Consider the following 18,634-nt stretch of genomic DNA (forward strand, 5'->3'; position numbering starts at 1 on the left):
CCTCCTAGGAGCTGTGGTATAATCAGACCATGTTCCTGTACGGTCAGACACGGCCATTACACAGTACACAGCAGGGGCACATTTATAAGATTATCTCAGCACAGGAACATTTTATTTCATCACATCCAAATAAGGAACTTATTATTACTCCAAGATCTATTGATTAAAATCAACTTTTGTTCGTGGGAAAACCCCTTTAGATTCTATTTTTAGGCCACCTGGCCCCATCCTACACCTTCCTTACATACAGGGAACAGTAATACATTAGGGCTTAGCATCCTAGCTCTACACACATACACCACCACTAATTTCCTTACACAGTAAAGTTGTTTATAGTGTCGGCAATGGAGCAAGTGATTGAAAGGTATAAAAAATGAATACGTAATAGTCTTGTCCAGCACAGATTTATAGAAATACTAGAGAAGAAAGCGTGAAGCAGTAACATAAAAATGAAATGTAGTGGGTCTGTACATACATATTTTTTTTTTTTTTTTTTTTTTTAAAACACTGACACGAATATAATTAGGGCACTACATTAACAGCGATACAATAACATTCTGCAATTTAATGTGTGGTGCCTTGAAAAGGAATCTCTTCAAAACATGGAGCACAAATAAAAAAAAAAAAAATCACTTTTAAAGTGTGTGCGCATAAAGGGGAAAAACACTATACACGAGCATGTGTCACACACAGAAAGATAAAAAAAGAAAAAAATCAGTTCCCATACAAAGCACCAGGTAATAAATGAAAGGCTTCCTCATGGATGAGAAAGTAGTTTTAAGTCTGAAAACAAAAGACACAAGCCATCAGTCCTGAAGCAGGCCAAGTATATAGAAATGAAGCCTAACTGGGTTCATTGCTTGTCCATTCTTACAAAAAAAAAAAAAATTATATACAAGTTTTAGATGACCGGTCTGCTGTCAGAGTAACCCTACATGAACTGCAAGTATGCAGTGTTCTGGGGTAAACTGGAAGTAATCAGTCCTCAGCTCACACTTTGTCTTTGTGTTTTACTTTGGAAAGCCTGCGGGATGTTCCACTCTTGTTCAGTAATTTTAGGACACGATCCTTGTGATCAAGTACTTTAAGCATGCAGTCCCGGGATTCTGTTATCTGATCCATGACTAGTTTACAGCGCTGCATGTTACCCTGCAGAAAAATGAACAACGAGTAAATGTTACTGTGATCCGACAGCCGGAAAATGCTGCATGCTAAAAATTTATAACTGAGCAAGAAACAAAAAAGATTCTGCAAGTCTGAGGGTATGTGCACACATTGCGGATTCTGCTGCGGTGTACAGTACCATTTTAGGATATGTAAAACCAAGAATGCTGCGCACATGCTGCGGATTTATCCGCGGATTTGAATCCGCAGCATGTCAATTCTTTTGTGCGAATCCGCAGCGTTTTGACACCTGCTCCATTATAGGAATCCACAGGTGTTAAAAATGCAGGTGAAATCCGCACAAAATCTGCACTAAATCCGCAGGTAAAACGCAGGTCATTTTACCTGCGGATTTAGCAAAATCCGAACGGAAAAATCTGCAATGGAATCCGCAACGTGTGTACATACTCTGAAAAGTCTGCAGCCATGCTCTATAACTGAGGACTGCTGAATCGTGACCGTGTGGGATGTGCACACTGGCAGAAATCCCCTGTAAATCCTTGTGCAGGTGGGTGGCCATTTGCATACCCCTGGGCTTCGCTCAATGTTCTTCTAATGAGACAAGCCACATGACACAAGTCGGCACGTGGCCACACTTCTAGAAATCCTATACAAGTGACTAGTGATGAGCGTGCGTGCTCGAATAAGGTGTTATCCACCATACTTGAGTGCTAATAAAGTATCTTTGGCGTGCTCTAGTACTATGTTCGAGTTCAAAGACATGCAAGTGTCTCGCAGCTGTTTGACAACGGCAACACATGCAGGGATTGCCTGTATGTTAGGCAATCCCTGTATGAGCTGCCGCTGTTGAACAGCCATGAGACATGCAGCCACGGCGACTAGAACATAGTATTCGAGCACGCCGAAGATGCTTTATTAGCACTCGATCACTGTGGATAACACCTTATCCGAGCACATGCGCTCATCACTACAAGTGACTATACAACGCCTCGTTTCATCAGTCTGCAGCCACAATGACTGCAGACTTTGCTTCTGAGACCTGGAGCGCCCCTTTTAAAAGGTGTTACCCAATTAATCCTCAAAAGGAAATACCTATGCTTTAAGAGGCAAGGAATAAAAAAAATGCTAGCATAAAACATTCCGCTAATAGCTTAGAAACCTACACAAAAAAACATGGTACCTGTATAAGTTCATTGATCCTGTGTAAATCGTCATCTGTGGCCGTTTTCTTTTTAGGAATCAGACCTTCTTGTAGCACAGTTAGACGATCAAAGACATCCTGCTCTAGTTTAGTCTGAAAGGGAAATGTGTCGATTAATGTGTATGGTCCAATAAAGGGAAAGGAAAAGAATATTACAACTGTTTCCAAACTATGACATTTACCAACTGGAGAAGCTGGGCAGCACAGAGATGAGTCTTCCAGCCTTGCACACGACAAGCAATACCTTTCTGGTTGGCAATCTCCTGTAACGTCAACTTCTTCTCTTCTGCAAAGAAGTGCCACAATAATATCAGATTTGGATGAAAATGGTCGCTCTGCTCCTACAGCGCAGAGCTGAAACTTGCCTGACACAGTAAACTGGTCATTTTGGTTCTGGACCTCAATTGGTCAAGAGTTTATAGAATAATGATAAGTTGTCTATAATTCTGTAATTACAGATGTACATGCACAAATTGGAGGTGGAAATTCCCACTTTAGCAAAATAAAATGTAATTCTGCTCTCTCCAGTTACTTGCCTTTGACCCGTACATCACTATAACGTTGGAAATGATGATAAGCAGCTTTCCACGGATTGCGGTAATGCCGCAGAAGTGTAATAGGGGGTCGAGGTTTAACTGGGACATAACGAACACCTTCTTCATCTGAAAAGAGATGCCAAAAGTGGCTCAGATTAAACCTTGTGTTTAACATCACGTTTAAAAAATCCTGTTCACAGTAAAGATAAATATAATTTCCATTTGTTTTTGCACACAGAAGTCTGTTCTTGGGAAAATTAGTCCTCAGGATACGACCATTTGGCACTTTTGTATGATAAAAATGGCAGACAATACCTATATACTCCTTAGGTGGGGACTTGCGTTTCTCTGGGCGAGATGTTAGAGGTTTTATGTGACATCTCTCCTCATCTGTACTGTTGGTCTCCATCATATCGCCTTCCTCCGTGGATATAACATGCTGCTGTTTGCGAGGCTTTTTACGGGGTGAAGCTCCCGGTGGTAATTCACCAGCAGTAACAGAGATGTTATTGGCCAGCAAAGCTAGTGGGGAAGAGATGGATCCTGAAGTCAGAGGAGGCACTGCTGGGAGAAAACAAAATGGACAATGTGTGTTATACCCAGTTCAGCATATTAAATAAATTGTAAAAAGACTCAAATTAGAAGGATCTATAGTCTGATCTATGGACAGAACGGTATAGAAAAGGAGAAAAACTAAGAATGATATATAGGATTGCTGGAAAAGATTCAATAGACACTGCATTTTATTCAGTGAAATCCCCTGTTTGTACAGGAGTCCAGTGGGCGGTCCCTACTAGTGATTGACAGCTATTTTGGCACACACAGTCATACAGGTAAGACTGTAGATCACTAGTAGGCCCGCCCACTGGACTCATACATACAAACACCAGTGATTTTACTGAATAAGATGCAAGTTTTATTGAACCTTCCAAACAAAAAACAGCCTGGCCGCAGATCAGATACCATTTTTCAACATAAATGCCTTTTAAAAATTGTAACAACACACAGGGCCCCCTTCAAGGTAACACAGGGGCTACTGCCATCAGGCTCCATGCTGCTTCTGTTACATGAATACTAGATATTACTTCACATCACTTTATATTAAATCAAACAAAAATATAGGCAGATAATGATCTTCTATGCTGCATTATATCAGTTTTTAAATAACTACCAGAGATGTCTCCCATTGAAAGACATTTATATACACAATTGGACCAAAATGTCACAATTGCATTAAAAATAATAATTGTAAGTCTTATTGCCATTTCTTACTTGTTCACATTAGTTCCAACAGCTTATTAGGGAAGGTAGTAAAAAGAAGACTGTATACCTGAAATTGGCCGTGCTACGTCCATTGGTTCAGCATCTTCCTTCACTTTGGCTTCGGAGGGAACAACTGCTCCAGAAGGTGCACTGCTCATAAGAGGTGGAGGTGCTGATAAGGTGGGGACGGCCGCTGGGGGGACGTGATTGCTGCTGGGGAGCGGTCCAGGCATAGGCTGAGATGGAGGGCTGGGTACAGCAGCTGCGGGGTGATGAGAAGAGGGGAGAGATGCAGCTGCGCTCGGCTGCTCGCCACATGTGCCCGGATCCCCAGTCACTCCTGGTGCCACAGAGATGTGAAGTTCAGCTTTAGGTTTCACACTACATCATAAAAAAAAATATAGCACATAAAATACACACATAGAACCTCTAAGAGGAGCATAAGACATATAATATTGATGACAGATCCATTAACCTTGTATCAAACTTCCTCTATGACAACTTGATGTTCTTGCTAATCAGAGGCTGGGTCTTACCTGGACATGTGAAAAGGTGGAACAAAAGCTTAAACCGTTTAGCCCCTTATCCCCCAAAGCTTTTTTCGGTTTTGCGTTTTTCACTCCCCGCCTTACCAGAGCCATGACTTTATTTTTCCGTCAATATGGCCATGTGAGGGCTTATTTTTTGCGGGACGAGTTGTACTTTTGAAGGACACCATTGGTTTTACCATGTCGGGTACTAGAAAACGGTAAAAAAAATTCCAAGTGCGGCAAAATTCCAAAAAAAGTTCAATCCCATACTTGTATTTGGTTTGGCTTTTTTAGTTCACTAAATGCTAAAACTGACCTGCCATTATGATTCTCCAGGTCATTACGAGTCCATAGACACCAAATTTGTCTAGGTTCTTTTTTTATCCAAGTGGTGAAAAAAAATTCCAAACTTTGCTTTAAAAAAAACAAACAAAAACACTAATTTTCCCTGACACCCATAGCGTCACCATTTTTCGTGATCTCGAGTTGGGTGAGGGCTTATATTTTGTGTGCCGAGCTGACATATTTATTGATACCAATTTGGTGCAGATACGATCTTTTGATCACCCGTTATTGGATTTTAATGCAATGTCGCGGCAACCAAAAAATGTAATTCTGGCGTTTTTACTTTTTTCTTACTACGCCATTTATTTTATTGATAAGTCGGGCAATTCTGAACGTGACAATACCAAATATGTATATGTTTCATTTTATTTTTATTGTTTTATTTTGAATGGGGCAAAAGGGGCGATTTGAACTTTTATATATTTTTAAACACTTTTTTTTTACTTTTGGTATGCTTCAATAGTCTCCATGTTAGAATAGAAGCTGCCATAGCTCGATCAGCTCTGCTACATACAGGTGATCTGATCATCGCCTCTATGTAGAATTGCTGACTTGCCATGAGCGTCGGTCACTGGGAGGCGCTCACAGCAATCCGCTACTGACAACAATAGAGGCCTCCAGGAGACCTCCGGTTGTCATGCCGACACACCGGTGACCCACGATCACGCAAAACGGGTCACTGGTGTGCGTATTTTCGGTGCGATTGCCGGAAGCGCTTGTTAAATGCCGTTGTCATAGTTTGACAGCGGCATTAATAGCTGTGGGAATATCGCAATTTCACCCACAGCTATTGCGGGCATGTCAGCTGTTCAAAACAGCCAACATGTTCCGGGAAAGATGTAGGGTCACCGCCGGAGCCCACATCAAAGGAAGGGAGTCAGACATCGGCGTAAATGTACGCCCGATGTCGGAAAGGGGTTAAAGAAAATATGTCATGACTGAAGACATTTCTTTCTACAAAGCACTAGGACATTATTAATAATCACACAAACGCACAAGACATTACCATGAGCCTATACATAGTATACAACCAGAACACCAAAAGATCCAAAGACAGAAGAGCTCAGAAGCTTCCAAGTGAGATCCAGGCAAATGAACGCATGGTTGGAAGTCTACATCTAATGTTGATAAGTTTCAGAAGGTTTTCGGTAGGTACTAGTTCTCCTTGCGGAGGTCCTGCTGGTAAGGGTAGGGCAGTAGCTTACATAGATAGCAGGTGATAGAAATGTTTCTGCTTTCCATAGGAGAGCTCGTTTACTTGTGTATAAAGCTTATTCACTGCATGCCAATTAAATAATAGTTAATTGAAATTACCCAGCAGGTCGAGGGGAAGCAGAGGTGCTTCGCAGAGTGCTGTCGTGCCGAGGGCTTACTGCATCTCCTGGATGAGGGGGAATAAGGCTTTTACGAACAGACAACCTATTAGTGGAGGACAAAAAAAACAAACAAAGTATAAACAAATTCATCATGATATGCCCATATCCCGCAAAGGATGCCACTTCCCTATTAACTTACCCATCAGTAGCAGGCTTCTTGCGTAAAATGCTAGGTCGTGGTGAAGAGCCCTGAGCAGGGGCACTACCAATACCCGGACTTTGATTGTGACCCTGCATAACTGCAGCACCTGCAGGGGCCGTAGTGAAAGCACTATTTAGGGGATTGGCAACTATTGTGGCTCCTTCAGCAAGAACAACTAGAAAGACAAGAGGGGGGAAAAAAAATTAATGCTACAAGTTTTTTAATTAATAAAGGAAATTAAGTAATTAGAAAAGACAATACCAGAAGGTTTTGCATCACTTGAGGCTTGCTGAGCGTTAACTGAAGGGGCCTGGACCCCCTGAGTGGCAATGGACCCTGTAGGATGAATTCCTTGGTTGCTGATCGGAGGAGGTTGGATTCCCTGGGCACCAATCGGAGTAGCCTGGATTCCTTGGGTACTGAAAGGTGTAGGCTGCATCCCTTGTGCTCCAACTGGTGCAGGCTGAATTCCTTGTATGTGACGCGTGTGAGATGTGTCTACGTTTATCAGCTGCATGGGGTTCAAATGGACCGTGGAAGCCACAGACTGGGCTGTGATGGCAGAATTTGGAGCTTGAGCTGAAACTAAAATGTGAATGCAAAAGATTATTCTACACAATTGGTTCAGTTATGCATCATTATGGCTGACAATTCATAAAATGCATCCATTGGTCGCAATTAAATAATATGCCCTCTCCTATATCTACCAGTCTGTCATTGTTAGTTTTTTTCACTGTAAATATACGGTATATTTGTGTACAGCATGCAAGTCTTCATCGTGTACAGCACTACGGAATCAATGGTGCGCTAAAAATAAGTAGTATTAAGTAACAATGCCAGCTACAATTAATTTAATATATAGCTCCTTAGAAGCATTTAGTCAGAAGCTGATGACTATATGATCAGAGATTTTTATAAAGGGCTATCAGTTTAGTAGAATATTTTAGATCATTGCAGAATGCAGCAAGTTAAAAAAAAAAAAAAAAAACACATTCATGTTAAACGACAGATCTGCGACCTATCTGAAAGTCCTGATGTACAAACTAGCTGTTTTCGCCGTACTAACCTGGGTATTGGCGAATGGTAGATACAGAACTGGTAATAGGTGTGTAAGTGTGAGCAGCCAGCGGATAGGCAGACTGGGGATATGTGGGCAGAAAATATTGTAACTGCACTGGTACAGGCGGCCTGTGAAAGGAAAACAAAGGAGAGAATAATTCTACAATATGTTACTACTCTATCAATGGCCACTTGATAACATCCCCCTAACTAAGACTAAAATAAGAATTAAATCAGTGTTTTAGGAAGTCCAAAAGTCTGAATGTTATTGGACTTTTAAGTAGAAGTATTCATTACAGTAAGTCTGGGTTCACATAGCGTTCAGGTGCTGCGTTTAACGCATTTGTTACATAGCGGCATTAACGCTATCTAACGGATGCGTTAACGCACCCATACACTGCTATAGAAGAGCGCATCGCTAACACGTCATAATCGGCATGCGTTAGCGATGTGCTGTCGTTCTGTGACGGACCCTCGGACGCTGTCTGCAGCGTCCGAGGGTCCGTCACTGCTAGTACAGATGAAGCATCTGGACTAGCGGGATCGCATAACGCGATCGCGGGAGGGAGTAGTGTTAACGCAGTCAGTCAACGCTATGCATTGAACGGACTGCATTAACACTGTGAACCTGGCCTTAGCATCAAGTAGAGTTGAGCAAAAAGATTAGCAGGAACTTGGCCCAAAACGCCACATTTGATGTCACAGGACTAGAGCCCTACAAATCCCCCCCCCCCTAACAAATCTTCCCCCTACCCTGCCTGCATCAACACTGTTGTGGTGTTACATATGAATAATATTTTGCCAGGCTTATTGACCAGAAGATATGCTGAAGAGGTCTGCAGTTGGGAGGGTGACCGCAGCGATCTGGTTCGGCGGCCAAAGAGTATTGAACCAGGATCCTGCAAATGTACACCAGTTCCCACTATTCCCATGTCATTCTTGTTGGTATCCAGCTTCCAGACAGTCCGTCTCCTCAGTTTCATTTTACTACTGTCCATTTCTAGTAGCACCTCCTTTTCTACTGAATTTGCCCTGACCATATAACAATGTGTCATTTTCTCTCTGGTGATCTTGCCTTCTAGGGGCACATCTGAATTTATTCAATCAATAACATCTTCGTTGGTGATCCTAGATGTCCATGTCTTCTCTAGCACCACAATTCAAAGGCATCAAACTTTCTTCTGCCTGCATTCGTGAAGCAAATCGTAAGACATCTAAAGTAATCAGTCTGTGATGGTAACAGATGTTTTTGAACTTCTATATTTGGCCCATGCTCACCATGGATTCACGTCCCAGTGCTAATCAACACTTGATCTCTGCTGACATACCACCACTCTAATTGATGAGAGTCTCAAGGAAAACTAAGCTGTTGGCCACTTCTGCCACTTCTATTACTACAATTTTGAGCCTTATGTGGCCTTCCTCGATGGTGGTAGTCATAATTATGGTTCAGGTTAAGTCCCATCATGCTTTCTTCTTCCAAATTCAGGAACAGATTGTTAGGTCCTTTTCACTGCCAGCAGGGTTGTGTCATCTGCACATCTAAAATTGCTGATGTTTCTTCTATTTTCACCCCAACACTCAAATCATCCAAGACAAGTTTCCTCATGACTACTTCTGCATAGAGATTGAAAAGAAGGGGAGAAGACGCATCCTCGTCTTGTGCCTTTTTGATCTTGAACCATTCTGTATGTCAATACCTGATCGGCACTGTAGCTTCTTGATCGCTGTAGAGTGACAGATGCGTTGGCACGCCTACCTTACACAGTGCTTCCCACTGCTTATAGTGCCCACACAAGCTCTGGTGCTATCAATGAAGCACAGATAGGAAAAAATGGAATATCAGAAGAACCTCTATGAGATGATCAGGTTATTCTACTCTTACAAAATTCAGGTTGGGTGTCAGGATATTCTCCATCAATGATGTTGCCCGAATGCTTCTGGATGAACTTCAGAAGCACCTTCAGATCTTCTGGCATAACGCTGTCAGTACGACTTTTGGGACTAGTTTGAGCAGTTGTGTGGCAAGACCATTAATGCCAAGTGCTTTATTGTTTGGTGGCAGCCTCAGCATCCAATTCACTTTGCTTCCCAATTGGTCTGGTTCTGGTTTATTTCTGGTCATGCTTTCTTCATGATGCTTTGTGTATTACTGGCATGCAGTTCCTTTATGTATTCTTTCCATCCCTCATTGATGCCCTGTTAGGCGACAGCTTTATTCCCATTACAGTCTTTAGTGGTTGTTTGGCGTGATAAGAAAGGCTTCTTCACTTGTTTCACTGTGGCAAAAAATTCACTGGTAAAGGCCTTCTTTTAGGCTTCCTCGAGGTTCATGCCTTAAAGAATCTGTTCTCGTCTTACCTGGCATCTTTTTGGGACTAGACACTGAGTTGCTTCATCTCAAACCGGTCCTTAGCCTCAGCGTCTCTCTTACTAGCGATCTGGATCATGGTTGCAATTAAACAAGTCCCATCAGGTATTGGCATAAACCATATACACATTGTCATATTAAAAATCTATGTTTTGGCATTCATCTACAGATATAAGACCATAAGGTTTCTCTGTATATACCCAAATACTCTGACCTCATCTGTGAGTAGCACATATGACAAAAAAAGGAATTTGGGTACTTACTGTAAAATCCCTTTATCGGAACCTTCATTGGGGGACACAGGAGACCATAGGTGTATGCTGCTGTTACTAGGCAACTAAATTAGCTGCTTCTCACCACCAACTCACATGAGGCTCATCAGTTAGTGAGAAAGCAGAAGGAGATGCAAAAATAACAAACCCCAACATAAGTACAAGAGGGGTGGGAACTAAGTCCCCCAATGAAGGCTCTGAAAGTTAAGTACCCAAGATCCTCTATTCTCTAACACTTGATTGGGGGACACAGGAGACCATGGGACGTCCTAAAGTAGCCCCAGGGGTGGGAAAGGAGAACAGAAGAATGCATATAACAGGTCTAGGTCCAGGCGACTGCCACTAGCAGGACCTTCTTACTTAGGCTTGCATCACCCGAGGCATACGTAAGCACTCTGTAGAACTTCGAGAAGGTGTGCACGGAGGATCATGTAGCAGCCTTGGAGAGCTGAGACTCAAAGGCCCGATGACGAAGGGTCCAGGAAGCCCCCACAGCATGTGTGAAGTGAGCATTGACCCCGGGAGGGGGCAACCTATCCTGTGCCCAATAAGATTCCAGGATGGCAGAACGGATCCAGTGGAAATTTGTGGCCTTGGAGGCCGGAAGACCTCTGTCGTGACCCTCGGGAGCCACAAACAAAAAGTTGGCGCATCTGAAAGATGTCGTTCTGGAAAGATAGAGACACAGCGATCTGACAAGATTCAACTTGTGAAGAGACTGCTCCCGAAGGTGTGTTGGAGAAGAACAGAGATGGAAGAATGATGTCCTCTTTAAGATGGAAGCCACCTTTGAAAGAAAAGAAAGAACAGGACAGAGCACCACGTTGTCTTTATGGAGAACAAGAAAGGGCGAGCGGCAGGATTAGGTCATCAGGTCCGAGACGTGCCTGATGAAGGTAATCGCCACTAGAAAGGGAACATTCCAGGACAGCCAAGACAAATAGACATCTCAAATAGGTTCAAAGGGGGAAACCTTGAAGAGCATTCAGAACCAGGTTGAGGTCATAGTGGTCCACGGGAAGAATAGAATGAGCCACTCCTTGAAGGAAAACCCTGACTTTGGAGCATGAAGTCAGATTCCTCTGAAACGGCAGAGACCTCAAGAGAGCTGATTGATAGCATCGACTCAAGACCAGACTGGAGAAAGACCAGAAGGGAGGGGGATCAAGAAGGACATGTGTGTCACCTGGTAGGCCTTGCATCAGCAAAAAAAAGGCTTTCCAAGCGCAAATGGTAGATGCGGGAGGATGAGGACTTTCTTGCTTTGATCATAGTCTGTATAACCTGGTCAAAGAAGCCTGCATCTTTCAGGACTGCTTCAACAGTCATGCCCTTAAATTGAGAGAGCATGAAATCTGGTGGAAGAGGGGACCCTGTAAAGGAGGTCTGGATGATCCTCAAGTTTCCGCGGGACGTCTGTGATGAGATTGACCACTTCTGCATACCATGTTTTTCTGGCCCAGTCGGGAGCCACAAGGATGACTTACACGCCTTCTTTCTCCCTTGATCTTCTTCATGAGCTTGGGAGAATCAGTGAATAAAAGGTGGAAAAACATATGTAAGGTGGACCTGCAACCATGGAAGAACCAGGGCATAGGAGCAGATTGTGAGGGGAGGGGGGAGGGGATTTGAAACCTGTGAACGAACCAAGGACCCTTTTTGTTTATCCTAGATGCCATCAAGCGTTCCCCACCTTTTACAGGTTTGCCTGAATACTGATGGATTCAGGGAGCACTCACCTGAAGAGGGGCCCCGACAACTTAGGAAGTCGGCGGCCCAGTTGTCCACTCCAGTAGTATAAACTGCTGAAGTCGCAAGCACCCTCTGTTCAGCCCAAGCCAAAATTTGAGAGACTTCTGACTTGACAGATCTGCTTTGGTTCCCGCCCTAGTGATTGATGTATGCCACAGCGGTGGCTCTGTCAGACTGGATGCACAAAGAGCAACCCACTGAAAGGTCCTGACAGTGCTTGAAAGCGAGATAGTCTGCCCTGAGCTCCAAAATGTTAATGGGGAGTGAGGGCTCCTAAGGTTTCCAACAGCTTTGGACTGTGAAGTGTTGAAAGACTGCACCCCAACTGAGCAGGCTGGCATGTGTTGTCACGATTTGGCAGTGTAGTAGAAAAAAAGATCTTCCGTGGCGAATAAGGTGAGAGATGTCACCAGACCACCGACTGTCTTACTTGCAAAGGAAGAGAAACTAGACAGTCCAGTGATGAAATCTTTTCGTCCCAATGAGACAAAAGTGCCAGTTGAAGGGGGCAAGTGTGAAACTGTGCAAAGGTAATCGCTTCCATGGCGGCTACCATCTTGCTCAATACACTCATGCAGGTCTGAAGCGGACAGGGCAATAGATGTAGACTTTCTTCTGTAAAATGAACTCTGTCGCGTGTGGTATCGAAAAGCATATTTAAGAAAACTAGGTGCTAGGCCGGGATCAAAGACGGCTTCATGAGCCTGCCCAGGCAAGAGAGCGTGTCAAGAGTCAAATGAAAACTCTTTCAGCAGTTCCAATAGGAAGGGGCTTTGCTCAGCAGATCGCACAGGAAGGGGATGACTAGAATTCTTTTGGGGAGAACAAGAAGAGCCATGAAAGAGGCCAAGATTTTCGTGAAGGCTCTCGGAGCAGACGGTAGGCCAAAGGGGAGCATCATAAGTTAAAAGTGAGACTCCTGAACAGCTAAGCTGCGGAATACACAGATTGAGATGTGAAGGTAGGTGTCTTGGATGTACACTGAACAGGGGAATTCTGAAGGTTTCATGGAGGCAATCATCGAGAGGATGTTCATCCTGAACAGGCGGAGCCAAACTTGCTATAAGGAGTTTGACGTCTAGTATAGGACGAACAGAACCATCGTTTTTTGGGACAACAAAAAAACAGATAGCAGTGAGGGATCTTTTGGGGGCCGGGACTCAAACAAAAGCGATAGCGGGGGACAGAGGAGAACTCTTTTTGGTCTATGTTGGAGAAGGGAGGTACTCAAAACCTCCAGTGGCACTTGAGACGATTTGGTCCAGTCAGGTTCCGAACAGTCGTAGACCCTGGAACTGGTGAGGGATTTTTTGAAGGCAGAGTCTAAATTCCAGGCCTTGAGTCATAGGACTCTGTGGATGGCTATGATGTTGCTGGAAGCTAGCCCGAGCAGCCAGCTGCATCAAAAGACACTGTGAGAATGTATTTAACCAAAAGTGAAATTTGATCGGCGAGATCAACCAGTTCTTCCCGAGGGGCACCTGACAGAACAATGCTCTTACCGCCTCAAAGGCAGATTTTTATTAGTGATTGAATGTGTCTGTATGAAGGGTCCTTGAGAGAGCCGCTGTCCGAAAGAGGAAAGATCGCATTTGAGGACAGAAAGGAAACCCGGAGGATCCACAAGAGACTCAGCTCAGGGTTTAAGCAGTTCAGGAGGAAAAGGAGACAAAATATCCATACGTCTCAGTCTCTGAAAGCGTTTTTATTTCGGGTGCTCCTACTCATGGGAAAAAATATATCTTCATACTCTTTATGGATTGAGAATACCCAGGGAAGGTATTTCACCTTCTTAAAAGAGACTGATGGCTCTGTGATAAGGGGGACCCGATCCTTGCAATTGAGGGTGTGATTTATGGTAATAATCAGACTGTCCATCATGTCCCGCAAGGGTGCTTCATCAGAATCAAGGTCCAATTCAGACTCAAAGTGGAGTTCATACACTTGAAGTGCATGGAGCCTGGGGGAGATGGAGGCCATCCTGGAGAATGTGAAGAGTGAACGAGAGACCCAGAGAAGGAAATCAGACCACATCCTGGACCTCACGTGTGATCTGCCATGAGACAGCGAATTGGGTTTGGATTTCGATTCTTCCCGGGCAATGCAGACACGAGTTTGCTGCTGTATTAGGCATATGCTTAATGACTGAAAATAGGGTCTGGAAACCTTGGTTAGGTCAGCGACAGACCTAGATAGTGCGGCAGTCCATTCAGGGGGAGGGGATGCAGTTTCTTCCCGGGCAGTGAATGGCTCCTGGGAGGTTTGCATTATGGGAAGGCTTCAGTGGGGGCAGAGGGCAGATTGCTGATCTGAAGGGAAATGTTTTCTTAGAAGAGGAACAGGCAAAGTGAAGAATAATAGGTGGGGATGGGTGGAAGCAAGTCTCCCTAAGGATAGACATAAGGTGTACCAGGGGAGAGGCAGTTGAGTGCTGAGCTTGCTGACCAGAAAGGTCAGAGCCTACCCGTTCTGAAGAGTGCTGAGCCTGTGACAAAGAGTGAGGTGATCCTAGAGAGGCCGCAGGTGTGGAAGCAAGATGCCCACAGGTGTGGAGCAGACGGCACCTGGAGGTAAATGGTTCAGAGCAGCAGAGAAGAAGTGGAGTCCAAGAACAAAACGCTCGGAGAATTGCGACCAGACCTCTGAAGGAGGAGTATCAGCCGGGACCTCGATTTGAGAGCGCGAACCAGGGGATCAGAAAAGTCGTGTGAGGATGCTGGCATCCCCTTTGAAGGAGGTGAGACCTGCCAAGGGAGAGTGCCTTGCGCTAAGGAGGAGATCCAGAGCCAAGAAGCCCCCCCGTTACTTTTTTTTCTTCATTTGCGAAGACCTTGGGAGGGGGGTACATGTTCTGACGTGGTCCAGACTCCTTCGCAGTATGAAAACTGATCATGTGCCTCAGGTCTTTGAGGGGACATTGGAAACAGTTAGTCTTCCCCCCGGCACCATCTCACTATGATAGATGACTGGGATAAAGTGGCGAAGGACAGTTCACCCCGAGACACTCGTGATGTGTTAGGGGGTTTGGCCCTGGTGCGTAGACACGAGAGGGTACAATGATATGGAAATGATGGACTGACACCCCCCTGAGCTCAAACCGGAGCCTGTCTCTGCACTCCCCTAACGCCCTAAGTGGGTCCTTCCCCTGCCGCTGTCAGAAACCTCGTCCCTTGCTGTCACCTCACATGGCCCTGGCTAGTGCACTGGACGGCAAGGGCGCTAGCATCACCACTGCAGATAGTACAACATAGGGGACAGTGAAAAACATGAGGCCGATAAGGAAAAAAACACCACACATAGCTTCCAGGCTCCGCTGCCAAGCTTCACACCGCAGATGACACTGAAACAGGTCTCCAAACTCCAGAAGTAGCTGACACCAGAAAGCTGCAACTGCATGGTTGGTCTCCATAGAATAACTGTTTTACCAACAGTCAGCTGATGCATCAGGTGACCATTTAAAGGATGGTGGGAGTGGTCACCACCACATCAGCTGACCTAACAACTCTGCAGTTGCAACAGATTGCCAGCAGGGAAACTGACATTAACCCCCACTGGTCATGAAAGGAAAAAAGCTACATTTAAAACATAGTGGAACCAGAGCTGCCACGAATCCAAAAATGGATTGTAACAATACTGCTGAGGAAATCATTTTTTTTTCTGCCTAGTATCAGCGACATACACCCATGGTCTCCTGTGTCCCTCAATGAAACGTTAGAAAAATCACAGATTTATACAACAGCCAAAGAAAAGGAATGCACAGCCATTAGTTATAAGAGGCTAGAACACACCTATTTTCACTCCTAGCCTCCATTGCCATGGGATTGGGTGAGGCTCGGTGACCTGGAATAGGTATCAGATTGCTTCTCTCCGATCCATAATCTGACTGTATCCGGGGGGAAGTGTGGGTTATTTGTTGTGGGACAACTTTGGCTGGAGGAAAAAAAAAAATACATATGTGGTTAAATTGACAGCATAAGTGTCATGGGAAAAAAGCGAGTTCATGAAACGGAGCCACTACTGAATGAGAAGCAAGGTTGCTGGATGACAGAACAGCTGTGTGAAAAGGAATGGCACCAATTTATAGAGTATATTACAATGCTTTGTACCCATAGCAAACTATTCTGGCTGTTTGAAACCTCTTAATTATGTGACTAAAATGTCTTACAAAGTGCTGAAAGGAGAGCAAGAAAGAAACAGACTTACCCACAGGAATGTTGGAAGTGGTCACTGCTGTAGCATGGGAAGAATGAGTTGGCATGGTCATGGTGACAATGGTGCTGGTAGGAACTTGTGTGTGGGCAGCAGAGCCTATACCAGTGATGAAGCAGAAGAAAACATTTAATATAGTACAACTAGAAGTATTGTGAACAACCTCATCTTTTATCCCTCCATCTATCATTAAGTTTTCCTCCTCTATCTGCCACTTGCTGTGCGCTGCACTATTCCTAGTGTTATGTAGATGCACTGTGTATTTAAAGGGAATCTCTCACCAGTTTTTTGGCCTATCAACTAAAAATATCATCTAATAGAGTGTGAGGTATACATTCCCCAACTCCTTGTGAAACCCCCTGACTCCCCCCCATAAAAACCTTTTATATTGCCCTGGCGCGGTATGGTAATATCCGCGGTCCGATGGGCGTTGGTTCTGGTCCCTCTCTCCACCCCAAATCAGCGTGCTGTACGCATTCCGTTCTGTGAATAGCGTTGTCCGCGTCCGCATGACAGGTCCCGCGCGTGCGCAAATTGCCTCCCGCGTGTGCGCAGTATACTTTGCCCAACTGCAGGCAAAGCAGAAAAGCATTAGTGCGCATGCACCGGATTTACTATGTCCTGGAAGTATTTCGCTGTGTTCTGGGACATAGTTCACTGGCGCATGCGCACTAATGCTTTTCGGCTTTGCCCGCCGTTGGGCAAAGCATGCTGCGCACGCATAAGAGGGAATGTATACCTCACACTCTATTAGATGATATTTTTAGTTGATAGGCCAAAAAATTGGTGAGAGATTCCCTTTAATCAATGGGCTGTAGATGCTGCTCCACTCTTCGTGTACCAAGCAGATGAAGAGAAGAACTGCATCCTCCTGCTCACTATGCATTGCTTTAACGAACAGAGGTTTTTGAACAAAGACGGAGCAGGGGGAGGGCCACAGGTTTCCACAAGATTAGGCTGGTTTATCATATTCATGTATCAAGGTCTATGGAACACGTAACTGAGGATCTCCTTACCCAAACTTAACAGCCTTATTTATGAGTTTGGGTCAGACTAATGTTCAGTCCGTAACAGGATGTGCTAAACTGGCCTTAAAAATAAGCCAAATTCACATCAGAAAGAAACATTGCGCTCTTTAAATTTTTTTTTTATATACTTTGTCCAACATGCAAAGTTATGAAACTTTCCAAATCATTTTATTAGAAAGTTTGTATTCATACTTGTAAAAAACAAAAAATAATAAATTGCATGTACATGGCTTCCAAACCCATGCTTTTCCCAGTATATTTGGTTCCGTTCACCTGCACGAATATCAGAACGTAGTCATTTAGAATATACTGTAGATGAAAGCAGTAATGGGTCAGCGCCTCCTCCTCATCAGAACCATCTTCAGCATCAGACTTCTAGCAGAGGAGAACACAGGTGCTGACACTATGTTATAAGCATCTGTCCTCCAAATGAGTAGATTCTGATATGACTGTAGCTGAAAGGGGTTGTCCACTACTTTATTAACCCCCCACTGTATCCCCCCGGGGCCCCTAATGAATATTGTCATTACCTTGTGCTGCCAAGCTATATTTACCTGTCCGTCGTAGTCCAATTAATATTGAGGGTCCCATGACGATCTCCCATGGAGAGCAGCCGCATCAGCTGATGTGACCGCTCTCCAGGGGCTCCAGCACTGAAATGACAGGCGATGGTAATCCTCCGCGATGTATATCCCTCCGCCAGGAAAGAGGTCCTGTGACCCTAGCCCTACCCATCTATCCTTCCATCCTTCTATCTGTCTATCTATGTGTGTAATGGAGTGTGGGTTGGACCAATGTAAAAGAGGAGGTTGGACAGAAATGACATCACAATTTTTTTTTTTTTTGTTAAATAACAGATCTTTATTTAGCTTACAAAAACACATACAATCGGCATGCAAAACCGCACTGAAAAACCGCATCAAAAAACGCACCTGCATTTTCTGCCAAAATCCACAAGATGTGCACATACCCTTACAATAAGATGCTTCAGATTGAAGATAGAGGAGGGAGGGGTTTGGGTGTGGTTTGGAGTGGGTGTGCTTGTTGCATGCAAGCCAGCATTGCAATGCATCATGGAACTTGTAGTATTAGAGCACAATAAGTCAGGAGAAAGCAAGTTGTTGATTAACCCCATGAGAGCTGGAGCCAGCACTGAAAATGTGCTGCGAGAGGTTGATAAAAGGTAATATTGCTAAAATAAACACAGTGGATGTTTTTAGTGGCACATAATAGCAAGATTTATGAAAAGAAAAAAAAAGTTATAGTACTGGACAACTTCTTGAAGGCAGTCAAATAGAAAAGCAGGGGTGTGGAAGACAATTACATGAGTTTTTCTTTTACAGGAATGACGTCGAATCCCCTAATAAAGTGCAAAAAAAGACCTGGCCAAAAATGTAAAAGTCACAAACTTTATTCCATCCGATT

The 18,634-nt window shown here is 44.2% G+C and overlaps 1 protein-coding gene across 6 annotated transcripts in view; it reads right to left on the bottom strand.

The window, feature by feature from the left end:
• Positions 1–388: 388 nt before the first annotated feature.
• The window catches only part of SAP130 (Sin3A associated protein 130), a 73,659-nt gene continuing 55,413 nt past the window's right edge, over positions 389–18,634 (bottom strand). For 4 of the 6 annotated variants that reach the window (XM_073581159.1, XM_073581157.1, XM_073581158.1 and 1 more), the window contains 12 exons: positions 16,176–16,280; positions 15,761–15,902; positions 7,585–7,706; positions 6,780–7,103; positions 6,516–6,693; positions 6,315–6,419; positions 4,193–4,506; positions 3,178–3,426; positions 2,863–2,988; positions 2,509–2,612; positions 2,306–2,419; positions 389–1,149 (listed from right to left, as the gene is read on the bottom strand). In XM_073581159.1, coding sequence (XP_073437260.1) covers positions 991–1,149; positions 2,306–2,419; positions 2,509–2,612; positions 2,863–2,988; positions 3,178–3,426; positions 4,193–4,506; positions 6,315–6,419; positions 6,516–6,693; positions 6,780–7,103; positions 7,585–7,706; positions 15,761–15,902; positions 16,176–16,280 — 2,042 coding nt within the window. In that variant the 3' untranslated portion in view covers positions 389–990. The remainder of the gene's footprint in view (positions 1,150–2,305; positions 2,420–2,508; positions 2,613–2,862; positions 2,989–3,177; positions 3,427–4,192; positions 4,507–6,314; positions 6,420–6,515; positions 6,694–6,779; positions 7,104–7,584; positions 7,707–15,760; positions 15,903–16,175; positions 16,281–18,634) is intronic. The other 2 variants (XM_073581160.1, XM_073581156.1) reach the window with 1 other exon arrangement.

The sequence above is a fragment of the Dendrobates tinctorius genome, unplaced genomic scaffold (assembly GCF_039654945.1).
Source record: "Dendrobates tinctorius isolate UK_male_01 unplaced genomic scaffold, ASM3965494v1 ptg000069l, whole genome shotgun sequence".
Lineage (NCBI taxonomy): Eukaryota > Metazoa > Chordata > Amphibia > Anura > Dendrobatidae > Dendrobates > Dendrobates tinctorius.